The sequence below is a fragment of the Salvelinus fontinalis genome, chromosome 38 (assembly GCF_029448725.1).
Source record: "Salvelinus fontinalis isolate EN_2023a chromosome 38, ASM2944872v1, whole genome shotgun sequence".
NCBI lineage: Eukaryota > Metazoa > Chordata > Actinopteri > Salmoniformes > Salmonidae > Salvelinus > Salvelinus fontinalis.
The window spans coordinates 18,579,547-18,598,210 of NC_074702.1; the positions used below are offsets into that span (position 1 = coordinate 18,579,547).

An 18,664-nucleotide genomic window follows, 5' to 3' on the forward strand; every position below is an offset into this window, starting at 1 on the left:
TACCAGGTCTAACACAGTAAACTGCAGCTCTACCAGGTCTAACACAGTAAGTTGCTGCTCTACCAGGTCTAACACAGTAAACTGCTGCTCTACCAGGTCTAACACAGTAAGCTGCTGCTCTACCAGGTCTAACACAGTAAACTGCTGCTCTACCAGGTCTAACACAGTAAACTGCTGCTCTACCAGGTCTAACACAGTAAACTGCTGCTCTACCAGGTCTAACACAGTAAACTGCTGCTCTACCAGGTGGTCTAACACAGTAAACTGCAGCTCTACCAGGTCTAACACAGTAAGCTGCTGCTCTACCAGGTCTAACACAGTAAGCTGCTGCTCTACCAGGTCTAACAAAGTAAACTGCTGCTCTACCAGGTCTAACAAATTAAGCTGCTGCTCTACCAGGTCTAACACAGTAAGCTGCTACTCTACCAGGTGGTCTAACACAGTAAACTGCTGCTCTACCAGGTCTAACACAGTAAGCTGCTACTCTACCAGGTCTAATAAAGTAAGCTGCTACTCTACCAGGTGGTCTAACACAGTAAGCTGCTGCTCTACCAGGTCTAACACAGTAAGCTGCTGCTCTACCAGGTCTAACACAGTAAGCTGCTACTCTACCAGGTCTAACACAGTAAGCTGCTGCTCTACCAGGTCTAATAAAGTAAGCTGCTGCTCTACCAGGTGGTCTAACACAGTAAGCTGCTGCTCTACCAGGTCTAACACAGTAAACTGCTGCTCTACCAGGTCTAACACAGTAAGCTGCTGCTCTACCAGGTCTAACACAGTAAGCTGCAGCTCTAGTCAGTGCAGTAGACATCAACCTACTACTACTACTACACTGTATGACTACAGGATCTACTCAGGTCTTATCTACAGGCTGTGCTATGATGCTATGACACAATGTAAAGGTGTGTGTGTGTGGTCGTACATACACATGTGTGTGTGTGTGTGTGTGGGCGGGGGGGGGGGGTTGCTCTCTATATTGAGTGTAAGCCATCTGGTGAGTAGGTGATGATATGAGTTAAGACCAGAGTACGGCGCTATAGCTATGATGCTATCTATCTAGTCACTACTGTGTCTCTTTGACTGCTTGGTTGTACAATAAGGATTTAACCACTCTGTTCACGATAATACTCATAACTTCTATGGTCTATTGTTGTTCTTCTTAGTGGTTGTCACCATCATGAACTCTTATTAGGCCTTCTCAAGAGGTCTACCTGTCATAGGGTTGTAATGACAAAGAGATGGCTGATTTAATCTCATGTCAGGGTTCTGCTTCTGGAACTGGGTCAACTTCAGAGACTGATTTTTAACAGACTGGTGCCCTCTGTGGCTCTGAACTTTTTCAGTCCTAACCCAAAGCAGGTTGTGTATTAGTGGTAATGAGAACATGACTGATTGACTGACATCATGTTATCAAGTCAACTTCAATACAGAACTGAACCTTGATGGTCTGATTTGCTGTTCTGACTGACTGCATTTCCCTGTTGATTTCAGGGTTTCATCGAAATGAGGAGATGAAGGCCGTAGACGTTCTGCCCATCCTTAAAGAAAAGGTTGCCTTCATATCAGGTGAGAAACACAATATCTCTGATCCATGGTGTTTACCATTCTATATAATCTGTATAATGTCATGGGAATACACACACACACACACACACACACACACACACACACACACACACACACACACACACACACACACACACACACACACACACACACACACACACACACACACACACACACACACACACACACACACACAGCCTCACATGATTCACTGCAGCTCTACATTTACAGCAGAGCACTGGGAATAGGCAGCACATTATGGTGGGAACAAAAGCCTACAACACAACACAGGGAAACATCAGGCAGGCAAGGCTTCCTCTGCAGGGAGATGTAGCTTCAGCTAAGCTGTGAGTGGAGCTGTCTGTGTGAACCGTGCCATGACCCTGACCTGCTGTGACTTACTGCTGACATGAGTTAGTCATGTCAAGACTCATGACTTAGTCTTGCCACTAACTAAAAGCTATAAGTATTTTATTTTTATTTATTTTTTATTTCACCTTAATTTAAATAGGCCATAGTGACGAAATAATTACAATTTAGCAATTAAACACTGGAGGGATATACAGTATGTGCAGAAGATGAATGTGCAAGTAGAGATACTGGGGTGCAAAGGAGCAAAACAAAGACTAAAGGCTGGTGCTTAAAGTTAGTGAGGGAGATATGAGTCTCCAGCTTCAGTGATTTTTGCAATATGTATGCTGTAAACAGCTATAAATATGATGAGTGATTTTACCTCAAAGTACTCCTATTATTGTAAAATAGTAATGCATTCTTCAGTTGCCGGTATTACGATAAGAGTCCACAAGGTGAGGACAACTAGCAGGATTTGTAAATCCCTATTTAGTGGTTGTCCGTTGTCGTGTGTTTCTCATCGTCCTGGTTCATGTGTTTCCCAGGTGGCCGAGATAAACGTGGGGGTCCTGTCCTTACCTTCCCAGCCAGGAGTAACCATGACAGAATACGAACAGAGGACCTCCGCAGACTCATAGCCTACCTCGCTGGTATTCCCAGGTACTGTTTCTTATATATAAATGATAACTGAACACACTGTTGAACCCAGCCCGGCCTCCTTTCACTACACTACACACACACACACACACACACACACACACACACACACACACACACACACACACACACACACACACACACACACACACACACACACACACACACACACACACACACACACACACACACACACACACACACACACAGTATTAACTCTGAAAGTTGGATAATGAAAACCAGCTTGTTGACTCTCCTCCGTGTCACATTCTATTGGAGTCCAGCATGAACGAGGCAACCCTCCCCAGACTACCACCTGTGTATCGTTGTGTGTTTTCAAATTCAACTACTCCCCAACTGTGATTTCCCTCTCTGCTTTATTTGAAATAGACTCTTCCTTTTTATACTCCAGCCCTCAGCCCGGTGCAGTACCGTTACTACTGACTGTTGATATAGTTGCCTCAGTATACATTATGTGTGCGCGTGTGTGTCTGTATGCGTTTGCATGTGTCTGTCTGTATGCGCGCGTGTGTGTGTGTGTGTGTGTGTGTGTGTGTGTGTGTGTGTGTGTGTGTGTGTGTGTGTGTGTGTGTGTGTGTGTGTGCGTGCGTGCGTGCGTGCGTGCGTGCGTGCGTGCGTGCGTGCGTGCGTGCGTGCGTGTTTGTAGTGTAGTGTAGTGTAGTGTAGTGTAGTGTAGTGTAGTGTAGTGCAGTGCAGTCCAGGGCTGTATGTAGGTTAGACTCCCCCTGGGCCTCACTCTGTAGGGGCTGATGACGCCAGGCAGGCAGAGCAGAGCAGAGGATAGGAGAGGAGAGCACAGCAGAGTGGGTCACTTACTAATCACTAACTGCAGATAGATATTCTCAGGCCAGATCTCCTTTTCGCTCTCTCTCTGTGCTGTTTAGCTGCAGGCAAGCTTCTCCTCTTCTCTGTCTGTTTTCAGTGTTATTGGATACTAGCCTAGAGGCTGACTAGTGGTTAGGAAAACAGTGTAGGGGATCTGGTGCGGGCTGCATCCGGAGGGAAGGGGCGTCGGTCTGGACTAGGACGTGGGAGGCGTGGGCGGTTGGCTAGCAGAGTTGCTAGTGGAACGTTACCTCGGAAAGACTGTCTGTGCTGTCCACTCAGCGGGAGGGCAGTTTTACTTTCTCTTTTATACACACAAACAAACTCTCGCTCTCACTTTATCTCTCTCTCACTTTGTATTTGTCTCTCTCTGCGGTTCACTCGTTCTCTCCCACTGGTTTCTTATTGTTTCTCTCTGGGAGACGGCTGAGCTGGTCTTTTCAGAGAGTGAAGTCATAGTGATTTAGTTCAGAGCACAGGGCCTCCTGCGCAGTGAGACACTCAGGTTAAGCCTTAAACACTGGGGATATCCTTTTATGGTGCTTTTGCAGCGGGACACTTTTGGTAAGCGAGTCATTGAACATCTCAACGGTTACATTTTATTAAAAAAATTCTGAGGCACCTGGAGAAAGAAAATTTCACCCCCCATTTCATTTTCATTTGAATATTAACAGTAGTTTTTTGTCATGGAAGTAAACAAAATATTTGGTGATTTGTGAATTTCATGGCTACTTGTGGTTGTTGTCTTGGTTTGTCTCAGTGAGGAGGTGAGCAGACATGGCTTCACGGTCATCGTTGACATGCGAGGCTCTAAGTGGGACAGCATCAAGCCTCTGCTGAAGATCCTGCAGGAGTCCTTCCCTTCCTGCATCCACGTCGCCCTCATCATCAAACCAGACAACTTCTGGCAGAAACAGAGGACCAATTTTGGGAGCTCCAAGTTTGAATTTGAGGTAGGTCCACCCTGCATAGTCTCTTGTGATGACATTCATACAGAATAATTTGAGCAAGCAAGCTACCTAGCTCGAGATTGCCTTATGGGTTCTGAGAATGGTACTATAGCAATATGACTCAACCACTTTGAATCGATCCTCAGATGTGGATCTTTTCCCAAAAGTGTCTGAGGAGATTGTATGTCTTAATCATCTGTAGGCTATACTGAGAATATGTTTCTAGTCTCTGGAGTTGTAAGACATGAGGAAATTAGTTTGCAACGTAAATGTTTTTCTTCAAATGAATTGTTTGACTTCAAATTGAATTAAAGTTGTGTATAAGTGTTCCAAGATGTCGTTATGAGCCCTAGGAAGTGTTGTGTGGAATTGGAAAGTGATATTAAAGCTGTGACAGAGAGAGTCCCGTGTGGGTAGGAAGCTGGAGCTGTTAAATTTAGTTCTGACCTATTTAGTGTGGAACAAGGATATATGGGCCTCAGAGAGAGCAGAGTCTCAGTAAAGAGGGCAGTCTGATTAGGGACATCCAGATTGGCGTTAACCTGAGCCCACTGCTAAAGAATACACAACATACACATGAATGGGCTTTAAAAAGCTGTGGGTACTGCATGTGTTGATGTTATCTCATAGGGATTTTATGTGTTATGACTAGTAACATGGCTGCAGCTACAATTCCTGGAATGTTTTTGCCCACCTTTTCAAGTGAACATTGGACGTAATAGATCTGTTGTTGATCAATCCTCATAATCCATGTTTAATTGTGTTGGTTATAGAATTTTGACATAATCTATTTAGTTGGTTTATTAACATGATAGTCATTAATAATGATATCTGACTCTCGGGCGTCTCATGCATCAGGGTGTAATTTCATTGGGCCTTTCCCATAGAATAAGAATGAGTGTCTAAGTGTCATAAGATGACATTCTACTTCTCGGTTCTCCTTCCATATACCTTCCTCACAGACTGCTGTTTATATTAGTGTCTGAACCCCCCCTCTTCCTCACAGACCTCTGTTTATATTAGTGTCTGAACCCCCCCTCTTCCTCACAGACTGCTGTTTATATTAGTGTCTGAACCCCCCCTCTTCCTCACAGACTGCTGTTTATATTAGTGTCTGAACCCCCACTCTTCCTCACAGACTGCTGTTTATATTAGTGTCTGAACCCTCCCTCTTCCTCACAGACTGCTGTTAAAATTAGTGTCTGAACCCTCCCTCTTCCTCACAGACTGCTGTTTATATTAGTGTCTGAACCCTCCCTCTTCCTCACAGACTGCATTTATATTAGTGTCTGAACCCTCCCTCTTCCTCACAAACTGCTGTTAATATTAGTGTCTGAACCCTCCCTCTTCCTCACAGACTGCTGTTAATATTAGTGTCTGAACCCTCCCTCTTCCTCACAGACTGCTGTTTATATTAGTGTCTGAACCCTCCCTCTTCCTCACAGACTGCGGTTTATATTAGTGTCTGAACCCCCACTCTTCCTCACAGACTGCTGTTTATATTAGTGTCTGAACCCTCCCTCTTCCTCACAAACTGCTGTTAATATTAGTGTCTGAACCCTCCCTCTTCCTCACAGACTGCTGTTAATATTAGTGTCTGAACCCTCCCTCTTCCTCATAGACTGCTGTTTATATTAGTGTCTGAACCCTCCCTCTTCCTCACAGACTGCGGTTTATATTAGTGTCTGAATCACCCCCCCCCCTTCCTCACAGACTGCTGTTTATATTAGTGTCTGAACCCCCCCTCTTCCTCACAGACTGCTGTTTATATTAGTGTCTGAACCATCCCTCTTCCTCACAGACTGCGGTTTATATTAGTGTCTGAATCACCCCCCCCCCTTCCTCACAGACTGCTGTTTATATTAGTGTCTGAACCCTCCCTCTTCCTCACAGACTGCTGTTTATATTAGTGTCTGAACCCTCCCTCTTCCTCACAGACTGCTGTTTATATTAGTGTCTGAACCCTCCCTCTTCCTCACAGACTGCGGTTTATATTAGTGTCTGAATCCTCCTCCCCTCTTCCTCATAGACTGCTGTTTATATTAGTGTCTGAACCCTCCCTCTTCCTCACAGACTGCGGTTTATATTAGTGTCTGAACCCTCCCTCTTCCTCACAGACTGCGGTTTATATTAGTGTCTGAATCCTCCTCCCCTCTTCCTCACAGACTGCTGTTTATATTAGTGTCTGAACCCTCCCTCTTCCTCACAGACTGCTGTTTATATTAGTGTCTGAACCCTCCCTCTTCCTCACAGACTGCTGTTTATATTAGTGTCTGAACCCTCCCTCTTCCTCACAGACTGCGGTTTATATTAGTGTCTGAATCCTCCTCCCCTCTTCCTCATAGACTGCTGTTTATACTAGTGTCTGAATCCTCCCCACCTCTTCCTCACAGACTGCGGTTGATATTAGTGTCTGAATTTCCCCCCCTCTTCCTCCAGACGGTCATGGTGTCTCTCGAGGGCCTGACCAAGGTGGTGGACCCTTCCCAGCTGACGTCAGACTTCGAGGGCAGCCTGGAGTACGACCACGACGAGTGGATCGATGTGCGCGTGGCCTTCGAGGACTTCGCCGGCGATGCCGCCCGGACTTTGGCACGGCTGGAGGAGCTGCAGGAGACCCTGGCGCAGCGTGACCTTCCGCGCGACCTGGAGGGAGCACGACGCCTTATGGAGGAACACGCCTCGCTCAAGAAGAGGGCCACCAAGGCCTCAGTGGAGGAGTTGGACACACAGGGACGCAGGCTGCTTCAGAGGCTGCAGCAGGGCATTGTCACCCCTGGAGGCTACACTAACCGTGGCGGTGGGGGAACGGATGCTAACGATGGGCTCACAGGCCACCCAGATGCCCACAACCTGGTGCCCAAAGTGAGTGCTCTGCTGGACAAGCTGCATGGCACACGCCAGCACCTGCAGCAGCTGTGGCACATGCGCAAGCTGAAACTGGACCAGTGCTTCCAGCTGCGGCTGTTTGAGCAGGATGCAGAGAAGGTATGTTATGAACGAACTACACACTACTTTCACTTTTGTGTTAATAGAACAAGGCTTGTTTCTATTCAAAGGACTCACATTCTAGTCCATATCTCTAATCCTAGCATTAATAACTAGACAAAAAGCATCCCGAGCTCACCAGTGAAGTCTGGATTTGCACTGAGAATATTACTTCATAACAAACAGAATGGGATAAGTAGCTGCAGGAGTAATGGTGCTTGTTTGCAGTATACTGTAATGGCCCATTGCCTGTCAGTGTGCATAGATCCAGCTACAGTTATATGGATGTCATGCAGCTATCAGCCAGATGGTGATGTGATGCCTCCCTGCTGTGGAAACAGACGTGTTTGTCAGTTAGTCAGAGCAAAGCATTAATTACATCTCCCCACCACCACCTCCTCTTCCTCCTATTCCTACACCACCACCTCATCCTCTTCCTCTTCCTCCCCAGGCATGTCATTATTGTCCCCGGTTATTAAAGCATGTCTCAGAGGTCAAGTTGAAATGGTAGCTGTCACGCTGAGGTTTCTTGTCATGCTAGCTAGAGGTCAATCCAGGGTCATATGAACCTCGACCAGCTGTCTGGCGTTCCCAGTGGCAACATCACGAGTCTAGGCAGTATGACAACATGACACTAGGGTCAGGCTGACACACAGTTCAATACAGTGGATTGGAGTCATTCCATCTGCCTTCCTGAGAGTCCAAACATCCATGTCATCAGCCTTTAGCCCAGCCCAGCCCCACCCACCCACCCACCCACCCACCCACCCACCCACCCACCTCTCTCTCTCTCTCTCTCTCTCTCTCTCTCTCTCTCTCTCTCTCTTTCTCTCTCTCTCGCTCTCTCTCTCGCTCTCACTCTCTCTCGCTCGCTCTCTCGCTCTCCCTCTCTCTCTCTCTCTCTCGCTCTCTCTCTCTCTCTCTCCCCCCCCCCAGAGCTGAAAGATACCGTACCTGCTAATAGAGATCTTCTTCTGCCTGCCTGCGTGTTTGTGTGCCTGCCTGCGTGTTTGTGTGCCTGCCTGCCTGCCTGCCTGCCTGCCTGCCTGCCTGCCTGCCTGCCTGCCAGCCTGCCTGCGTGTTTGTGTGCCTGCCTGCCTGCCTGTCTGCCTGCCAGCCTGCCTGCGTGTTTGTGTGCTCATGGCTGTGTGTGTGTCGCACCGTCCACAGATGTTTGACTGGATCGTGCACAACAAGGGCCTGTTCCTGACCAGCTACACAGAGATAGGAGGGAACCACCAGCATGCCGGGGAGCTGCAGACTCAGCACAACCACTTTGCCATGAACTGTATGGTAAGAATACACTCTTCTACTTTACTGATTGACTCAATGGTGTAACACAATGACCATAAACTACTGTACCCCTCAGCTTTGTGTTAAAATACATTGAACCTTATTGATAGTCATCTATAGCGTATTTATAGTCAACTATACCTTGTTTATAGTCATCTATAGCTTAATTATAGTCACCCCACCTTAAAAGGGCCACATAATGATGGGTTAAACTTAACAGTCCGCCCAGTACCTACCACATGCAGTGTGAGGTTGAGGCAAGCCGTCCATCTCCTGCCTGGGTGTGTTTGTGTGTTTGTGTTTGTCTGTCTGTGTGTGTCTGTCTGTATGTGTGTGTCTGTCTGTATGTGTGTGTCTGTCTGTATGTGTGTGCGTGTGTGTCTGTGTGTGTGTCTGTCTGTCTGTCTGTATGTGTGTGTGTGTGTGTGTGTGTGTGTGTGTGTGTGTGTGTGTGTGTGTGTGTGTGTGTGTGTGTGTGTGTGTGTGTGTGTGCTAACTGTCCTGACCCTCCCTGGCTGCCTGCAGGGTTAAAGGCCCTAGCTGTGTTCTGTAGGGGAAGATGATAAATCACTTGGTCTCTCTGCCCTCTCTCCCTCCCTTCCTCCACTCGTCCTTGCCCTCTCCAGCCCTGCCCTTTGCCTTGCCCTGGCTGTCAGTAGTCAAGTACAGGCCCCTAGTTCCGGCCCCCATCTACTCTCTGCTGCTCATGGGGCTAACCAGGGAAAAATGAGGGCATGAATTGAAGCCCTAACTTTTTGTTGTACTGTATTTTTGGGATTCTCTAGATTTTCTTGAGCGGATGGTCTTGGGGCCGGAACATAAATACAAATAATTTCTAGACTACAAATTGACCGCAAGAAGCCCAAACAGATATCATTTTTGACGAAAACATAAACATTTCAAACCTTGCTTACATTTGTATATGATCACATCTCTCTATTATGCGTGGGAATACTTGGGAACAGATTTCCTAAGTTACATTCACTTGGAACAAATTTCCTGGTGTTTTTACAGTTTTTTATGTCTAACAATGAATTCAGGTTGCAGGGCGCCAGTTGGAGAACCTAGCTCTAGACTGTATGGTGGTCTAATACTGTAAAGTACACTTACACTAAGTACACTTACACTAAGTACACTTACACTAAGTACACTTACACTCTATGACATTGTTTCCTTGGACATATTCCTCTATACCACCCCACCCCCCCATCCAGCATTGGGGAACATCCTGTACCTACCCCCTGTGCGCACACCACATTTATTTCTATGCTGGAGGGAATTTTGCAGTTTTAAAGCAAATTTTCTTGCAATTCTATACATTTTGCCATGTCTAATGTGTATTCATGTGATATTTGATTGACAAAAAAATTACAACAATATCTATGGGTTAAAAAAACTAAAAACTAAAAAATTCTAAAAACGTTGTCATGGGCTAGTTGATCTGGACATTTCTGACAAGTTATAAATAGCTCTAAGCTATGCACTGACTGACAAGACAAGAGGAACTGATGATGCACTACCCAATTTCCAAGTTGCACCTTTGCATTCTACTATTACAACTTTCAAGTGTAATTTTAAATCCGGACTGAGTTCCTCAAAAGAATATTTGTATTTATTTTTTCTGCTGACCCCTCGCCCAACAGTTTGGGAACCACTGCTCTATACAATTAATTGATCCTCTTATCATTTAGTATGATCTTGCTTGTAGAGGTTTATCGAGTTATTTTGTGCTGAGCCAGCCTAGCTTGTTTTGAGAAGCTGACAGACAGCCCCATTGAGGCAGGGGGATCACCCAGACCTAGACCCAGCCCTGGTCACAGTCACACAGGCATTATTGTGCATGACTTGGCCATCAGTGTGCAATGTCAACAACAGGCAGGGGGACTCTGGAACAGGCACTGATGCCCCCTTTTCCCCAGGATGCCATGCTTCCTGTTGACTAGAAAGACTATGTGACTGCCTGGATCATATTTGGGAGGTAGAGCTAGTTGCTGATGATGATACTGTGATGGTAAATATGTGCGTGTGTTTGAAAGAGAAGATTATCACAATGAAAGCATCACGGACAGCAGCAGTAGTAATCACAATGTGTTAATGTGTTCACTGTTGTGATAAATCTGCTTTTTGCCACCTTGAGTAAATATCCCAATAGCCCCGAGTGCCCTGCTAGACGAGAGTTCAGCCATTTAGGCTGGGGCTGATGTAATATGCAAATGAAAAGTATGGTGATGTGATGGTAGTCTGCCCCCTAAGGTGTTGTTGTAACATTACACTCTATGGTTCCACTTTGGGGAGGAACGTGCCCTTGACTATTGACAGAAATTCAAAACCAGTTCAATAGAAAAGCAGATGGCCATCCGATAGCGACAGAATGGAAGCCTGTTTGAAACACATAATGGAAGTGGTAATGCTAGAATGGACACGTGATGTCATTGTGGCCTAGTCTCCTAGTGTCTCCTCTCTGTGTGAATATTAGAACAAGGTAAATATGAAATAAAAATAGACTTTCTGTCGTGTTCCTTATTTTGGAGAATGCTAGCCAGTAACCCCAGGTGCTTCCTGTTTAAGACATTCTCCCCCATCCCCCCTCACCCTCTCAGAGTCTATGAGCCTATGGTTATGTCCCAAATGGCACCATATTCCCTACATAGTGCACCACTTTTGACTAGAGCCATATGGACCCAGGTCAAAAGTAGTGCACTATATAGGGAATAGGGTGCCATTTGGGACTTAGACTTGGGTTATTGGCATATGCCAAGTCCTCCATTACTGTGTCAGTCTCATTGATTAGTTCTTCCTGTTCCATCCTGATCCTATCTCCTATCTGTAATGTTGCCTGTTTGTTTACACCAAAAACAAAATGGAAACACTATCATCATCATGTTCACATGTCGGACCAGTCCCTTTGGCGTAGACAAATAACTCTTGATTGCATTTGTTTTGAATTCCCCAAGTCTGGGATGTGGAGATGGAAAGCGGCCACACTTCATATCTTTGCCATGCAAAAATGGGCTTTGTGTCAGTATTTTCCTCTGTGGAGTGGACCCTCCCTGCTCTAAGTGCTCAGTATGTGTGATGCTTGAGAGACAGAGGAAGGTTCTGTTGTATGCTGCTGTGTAGGTAAGCCTTGGTGGTGTATGTAATGTGATCAGTCAATGGATACTATGCAGAGGCCTAACCCAGTGTTTACTTTCCTTTTAACCCGGGTCCTCCAGGAGTTTTACATTAGGCCTGCCCTCTGTCTAGCTCCCCCTGGCTAAGATACCATGCTGCTTGTCGTTTACATCCAGGAACGAAGACATGTAGTGAAGAGAGACTGTTATTTAGCCTCACATTTTAATGCTTCACAGATGTCGTCGGAGTCAAAGGTGTTTGTCGTTTTTCAGGAGGGCAGATGACTTTATCTAGCCCAGCCCTGTGTGTGTACGTTCTGTCTGTCCGTATGTCTGTGTGTTTGTCCGCGTGTGGTGTTCTCAACTCTCATCAGTTTAAAAAGTGTTTGCAGACAGACAGAGATGTTGAACATTGGTCCATTGATGTTCCCCTGCTATGGATTAGTATAATGAGGATTCAGCCACCTCTGTTTCAGAGCACAATGCGGTGTTGTGTGATTCATTAAAGCCTCTCATTTACATAAAAGGGGTCATTGAATGCTAACAGTCCTGCATGTAAAACTGAATAATTAATTTTAGTTTGCTGATCTATGTCTATCTTGTCACAACAGCTTTTACAGGGACATCGTGTTGTTTTTTTGTTGTTTTGGTTTTAGTGTGTGAGTGGTAGGATAACGCTGACAGCGTCAGGGAGGGTATCGATCCCTAACCGACAGATGCTAATTACCCAGCATGCCGTAGATCTCTACAGCAGGCAGCGAGAGCTCATCAACTGTGTGTGTGTGTCTACAGCTGGCAGCAAGAGCTCGTCTCCCATAAACACCTCATTAAACCATTGGGATAACGTTGTAGCTCTGCCCACATGAAAGAGGAAGCCTACTAAAAGGGCTTCTCAAACAGGGGAAGCTTGGCCATTGTTGAGCTGCACTTGATCCAATAGGACTCGAAAGTAATGACCACTGTTTTAGTACAACACAGCCTGTGTGACTGTACCATTAACTAGATCCCCCTATTCACTTTTCTGTGGATTGGAAGCTGTATTACTACAATCAAACCCATCCAAAGGGTAACGTTTTGAGCAGCAGGCAGTGAGCGGTGTAGCCTTAAGCCCTGTGATATGGGTGATAAAGGAGAGGGAGAAATGACCCGTGACTGAACCTCTTTCTGTCTGGGTGGATCTCCTGCTATGCCCTCCCTTATCCGCACCTTCCATCCCCTTCTCTGTCCCCATCCAGCCACACACAGTGCTGGGGGCGTCCGTCGGGGCTGGCTGGGGCTGGCTGAGTGGAAGCATGTGGACATGTGGTCAGACTAGAGGGACTTCCTCCTCTCCCACGGGTGTAGCCCCTCCACTCGGCTCGCTACGCTTCACAGGATAACTAACATCAGCTGCCTGCTGCACACTCACCGTCACTTCCTTATTCTTTTGATTGGCTGCGTTTGTTGGTTCAGCAGTTGGGTGACCATTTTGAAATGTTGTAACATGTAATTTACCATGAATCTCAAGTGTTTTTTTACTTCACTGAAAATGCTCAATATTCTTTTATTTTGACTTCACTGATATTCTCAATTCTGGACACATTTTTGGCGTGACCATTCTATGTATTTTTACGACAGGATGCAGCTTTATTTGGTTTCACAGTACAGGCACTTAGCACTGTGGTAGTAGTCCCCTTATTGGCTGTTTCCAGTTGACAGTTTACCTCCCCTCTGTTCACTGTAACATAAGAGAATAGAGGCCAAGGCTAGCTGGTGTTTTTGTTTGGACTGGAGTGGTTCTGTTCTCTTCTCAGTGAGTAATAGTCTCTCTGGGTTTTTGTGTTTGATTTGGACTTGGTTGAGTGTGTGTGTACAGTAGATTGTGTGTGTGTGTGTGTGTACAGTAGGTTGTGTTGTGTGTGTTTTGTGTTAACTTCTCACGGGCCTCCCAAGCCCTTACTATTGATGTAGGCCCTCCTGTGGCCGGGTCTGTAGCCATGGCCTACCCTGTGCTGATCTATGTCTTTCTAACCCTCCCTCTCTGTCTGTCTCCCTCCATTTAGGTCTACCGGTCTGTCTGTGTCTCCTTCTCTTCCTGTCTCTGTCTGTCTTTATGCTTGTCCGTCTCCACCCCTCTCTGTCTCCCTCTTCCCTTCCTGTCTGTGACTCCCTCCCTGTCACCCTCCCTTTCTGTCTGTCTGTCACCCTGTTTGTCTGTCTCCCTCCCTCTCAGTCTCCTTCCCGCTCTATCTCTGTCTATATAATTATTGGTAACACTTTACTCCCCTCTCCTCACAGAATATCTGTCATGTCCCCTCCCTCTCCTTACAGAATATCTATGTAACTATTAACCTTGCCATGTCTTCTCCCCTCTTACAGAATATCTAATATGTCTCCTCCACTCTCCTTCCAGAATGTCTATGTAAATATCAACCGCATCATGTCTGTGGGGAACCGGCTGTTGGAGTCTGGTCACTACGCGTCGCAGCAGATCCAGCAGATCTCAGGTCAGTTGGAGCAGGAGTGGAAGGCCTTCGCTGCTGCCCTGGACGAACGCTCCACCCTACTGGAGATGTCTGCTGCCTTCCACTTGAAGGTTGACCAGGTGAGGAGGAAGCACACACACATACACACACACACACAACAACAACACTCGCACACACACATTTTCCAGATTGAACAGAAAAGGACCAAAACACTCTACTACCTGTTCCAGCGCTGTGCTCCTACAGAGACCCACACTCTTGTTATTTTCCTCTCTCTTTACCTCTCTCTGCCTCGTTTTACTCCCCCTCCTCTCTCTGTCTTTTCTTCCTGTCTGTCTGTCTGTCTTTCTCCTCCTCCCTCTCTCCGTAACCTCTCTGACTTCTTCTCTCTTCACCTCTATTGTAGTGCATGAGGTCATGTTGAAACCAGATGTCCAGAGTAGCAGGGTGGGCAGTATTGTTATAGACTACAGGTTTGTGTACCCTACTATCCCCAAGGATTTGAAGCTACTCCATGGATTGAATCTTACCCTGCTTTGGTAGAGGCCCATGTTATATATGGACTTAGTTGTTGTCATATGTTTTCCAACAAACTGATTCAAGTGGAGGTGTCGTCTCTACTGTTTGGTTGTTTGCGGTTGGCATGTGAAGCTAAGTTTCAGTGCTGTGTGTGTCTGTGTTTGTTTACCATGGTTCTAGTGAAGCTGTGGTAAACTGAAACCTCTCTGTCAGTCTGGAGACAAAAGGGGGATGATTGAGGAGAAACACAAAGAGAGAGAGACGCACTGAAAAAATGAAATGAGATGATGCCTTTGACTTTTATCTCCGCTCTCTTCATCCCCCCGTTTCTAGAATAATCACTTGTTTTGTATCATTATTCTCCTGAAGTGCCTCTACTTTCTGTTCTACTTTCCTCTCCTCCTCTCCCTGGCCAGCTCCCACAGGAACAGATGAAAATAGTTCCTATCTCTTAATGGCATTGTAGTATGCTGCTGGGATAATGCAGAGCTAATAATAATGCTAGCTCGGGCTGCCTGCAAGGCAATGTGTTGCTTTCATCCCCTGCCATGAATGTGTAATTTACTGATTTACTAAACAGACAGACAGGCAGACAGAAAGGGAGGCAGACAGACGGAGACAGAGAGGGAGGGTTAGAAAGACAGAGACAGACACGAGGACAAGTATAAGTATTTTTCATTGCCTGTTTTTGATCTGTACACGTTTGAGTATTTTAGAACAAGAGTGTTTTTGTGTGCACTAGTTACCGTGGTTGGAAGATTGCACATACAAATGCTGTGGTACATTTAGGTAGTCATGACGTTATTTAACCCTTCTAAAATAGAAAAGTGTTCAAGTAGTGGAACTAATGTGCCTGTTTAGAATTAGCATAATATACCTTTAACCTGCTATTGGTTTTGATCTCTTTACTTTCTGTACCACACCCCCCCTTCTCATTACCATTATAATGTGTGATCATGTGTGTGTGTGTGTCTCCTCCAGTACATGGGTAATGTGGAGCCGTGGTGTAAGGCGTGTGGAGAAGGAGACCTGCCCTCTGAGCTACAGGACTTGGAGGACACCATCCACCATCACACAGGACTCTATGAGCACATCACCACTGCCTACTCTGAGGTACAATAGGGCCTGCAGTCACTACACATTCTGGTGCCCAGTGCTCATGTACTGAAGGGATTAGTCGGTGATTAGCACTTTTTGTGTCGTCATGCTTTAAAGTAAAATAAATAGCATCTGCAACATGCACTAAAGAAATCCTGCATAAATCCGATTCAGTTGTGTTTTCAAAGTTCATTGTCAACCTTTTCCCACCTCACCTGGGATCTCTCCTATCTTCTCCTTTCCTCTCCAGGTGAGCCAAGACGGGAAGTCCCTATTGGACAAGCTGCAGCGGCCCCTGACCCCGGGCAGTGCTGATTCGCTGACGGCCTCGGCCAACTACTCCAAGGCGGTGCACCACGTACTAGACATCATCCACGAGGTGCTGCACCACCAGAGACAACTGGAAAACATCTGGCAACACCGCAAGGTCCGGCTGCACCAGCGCCTGCAGCTCTGTGTCTTCCAACAGGACGTCCAGCAGGTACACACACTTAAGGAAGACGCAGGCACACACACACACAACGACACACACACACACTCACACCTCACACACACAATGACACAAACACACACTCAAACACATAAACACAAACAAACACACAGAATACATAATACACAGATACTTTACCATCATTGTCAGAGACCACTATACTTATTGTACAGTGTTTTATTCATATAAAACCTGATTTTCATGTATGTTCAATACCAAAGAGAACCGTGTTGTAATTTTGCGGGGTACATATACCCATCTCCACTTTCTTCAAAGCGTTTTCAGTGGCTCCTGGGGTTTCTGGGTGAAAACGTGTCTGTGTGAGTCGCTGACAGACCCTTGTGATTAGGACTGAGCTGGTTTCTACTTCTCTGTGCCCTGTGGACATGCTCGCTATTCTCTGTATCTCTCTCTGTATCTCTCGCTCTCTCTCCTGCTCTCTCTCTCTCTGTTTCTCTCTCTCTCTCCTGATACGTACTAGTTGCCATGGTAATCCAATTTACTGCCACGTAATGTGTTGCGTGTTCCATATGTCCCATAGAATGATGCGCTCGAAGAGGAGAGACCTTGAAAAACCCACTATCAAAATCCTGTTTATTCTTCTGTTCAGCAATAATAGTGAGATGAAGCAACCGTCCACCCATCTGTTCAATAAATAATAAGGCCGTTATTAACTGAGATATATTATCACAGTCCATAGAAAGGCTTAAACGTTGGTCTGTAGTGGATTATGGATTTCTTCATCCATGTTTCCTTATTAAAAGTGCCAGTCTGTGTCCCAAATGACACCCTATTCCGTATATAGTGCACTACTTTTGACCAAAAGTTATGGACTAGGAATAGGAGACCGTTTGAGACGCAGGCCCAGACTTGGCACAGTGATGCAGAGCAGAGGGTAGAGGGTGGGTCTGAACTGGGAAGGCATTATGTTATGGCAGTAGCCTTAGACAGAACAGGGCCATCTATAGAGCTGTCCCAGACACAGTGTGTCAAGCTAAAAGTCCCAAAGCTCCCCCTTGTGGCGCAGCACATCAGATCAGTGCATATAGTACATACCAATAGTATCACTGTTCATAGGCTAGTAGTCACCACACCTGGGTTCAACTAGTATCTGTTTTCTTGCAAATGCTTCACACATTTAATTGAGCCTGCATGGAGGGCTGGGTTTGTACTTTTGGGACCTGCCTATTTAATTGGTTCCAATCTAGCCCGGGCAGGCTCAATCAAACGCTCAACATATCTGATTCCAAGTAGCGACTATCCAAAGGCCTATCACTGTACACAGGTGTTGTCATCGAGCATGTGCTACATCACTCTAGTGTCCTTATAACAGCCTTTATTAGACAGGGCTCTGGCAAACCCTCTCTGTACCGGTGTATTTCAGTCTCTCACTCTCTCGCCCCTGTGTGTGTGTGTGTGTGTGTGTGTGTGTGTGTGTGTGTGTGTGTGTGTGTGTGTGTGTGTGTGTGTGTGTGTGTGTGTGTGTGTGTGTGTGTGTGCAGGTGCTGGACTGGATAGAGAACCATGGTGAAGCCTTCCTCAGTAAGCATACCGGAGTGGGGAAGTCCCTACACAGAGCTCGGGCCTTGCAGAAGAGACACGAGGACTTTGAGGAGGTGGCACAGGTGAGCTGGGACACACACACACACAGAGAAAAAAATAGTAATATATTTTGTGAACTTATTCATTTATATGTTATTAGCCCATATGCTCACATCATAATTACTTGTAATGTGGCAGTCCGCATAATGTCTCTTCTAATGTCCCCCTGTCCAGAACACCTATACTAACGCTGACAAGCTGCTGGAGGCAGCAGAGCAGCTGGCCCAGACAGGAGAATGTGATCCAGAGGAGATCTACCAGGCAGCCCACCAGCTAGAGGACCGCATCCAGGACTTTGTACGTCGCGTGGAGCAACGTAAGGTCCTCCTGGACATGTCTGTGGCCTTCCATACTCACGTCAAAGAGGTACGAGCCTTGGTCCCCTTATAGGCTTATACAGTAGATCTGTACCTGTTGAAAAACTGTACTAATGAAAGTTATTGTTGTATTCGATCTACAGTATGTCTCTAGTCAGGGCTATAGCTCAGAGTCTACTAAATTGCATGAATCTGAGTGTGAAATGACTTTAAACCCTTTTAACTATTAAAGAAAGTTGTGTGTATTGAGACCTGCCAGCTAGCTGTTGTAATATTGATACCCCTTTGGAGGTGGTAATGACATCTGGTGTAGATGTTCTCATGGTAGGGCTGTGAGAGGGTTCTCCACTGCTCACCCTGAGGAAAGTTTAAGTTCAACCTTTAAAGGAGTTCAACCTCGTCCCTCGTC

General features: G+C 46.1%; 1 protein-coding gene across 5 annotated transcripts in view; it reads left to right on the forward strand.

The window, feature by feature from the left end:
* Positions 1 to 18,664, forward strand: part of LOC129837732 (triple functional domain protein-like) — a 138,158-nt gene that overhangs the window by 64,945 nt on the left and 54,549 nt on the right. For 4 of the 5 annotated variants that reach the window (XM_055904130.1, XM_055904129.1, XM_055904126.1 and 1 more), the window contains exons 3-12: positions 1,492 to 1,566; positions 2,463 to 2,577; positions 4,181 to 4,373; positions 6,810 to 7,358; positions 8,529 to 8,651; positions 14,157 to 14,348; positions 15,730 to 15,861; positions 16,097 to 16,327; positions 17,839 to 17,961; positions 18,113 to 18,304. In XM_055904130.1, coding sequence (XP_055760105.1) covers positions 1,492 to 1,566; positions 2,463 to 2,577; positions 4,181 to 4,373; positions 6,810 to 7,358; positions 8,529 to 8,651; positions 14,157 to 14,348; positions 15,730 to 15,861; positions 16,097 to 16,327; positions 17,839 to 17,961; positions 18,113 to 18,304 — 1,925 coding nt within the window. Of the gene's footprint in view, positions 1 to 1,491; positions 1,567 to 2,462; positions 2,578 to 3,416; positions 3,985 to 4,180; positions 4,374 to 6,809; positions 7,359 to 8,528; positions 8,652 to 14,156; positions 14,349 to 15,729; positions 15,862 to 16,096; positions 16,328 to 17,838; positions 17,962 to 18,112; positions 18,305 to 18,664 lie in introns of those variants that run through there. The other variant, XM_055904128.1, reaches the window with a different exon arrangement.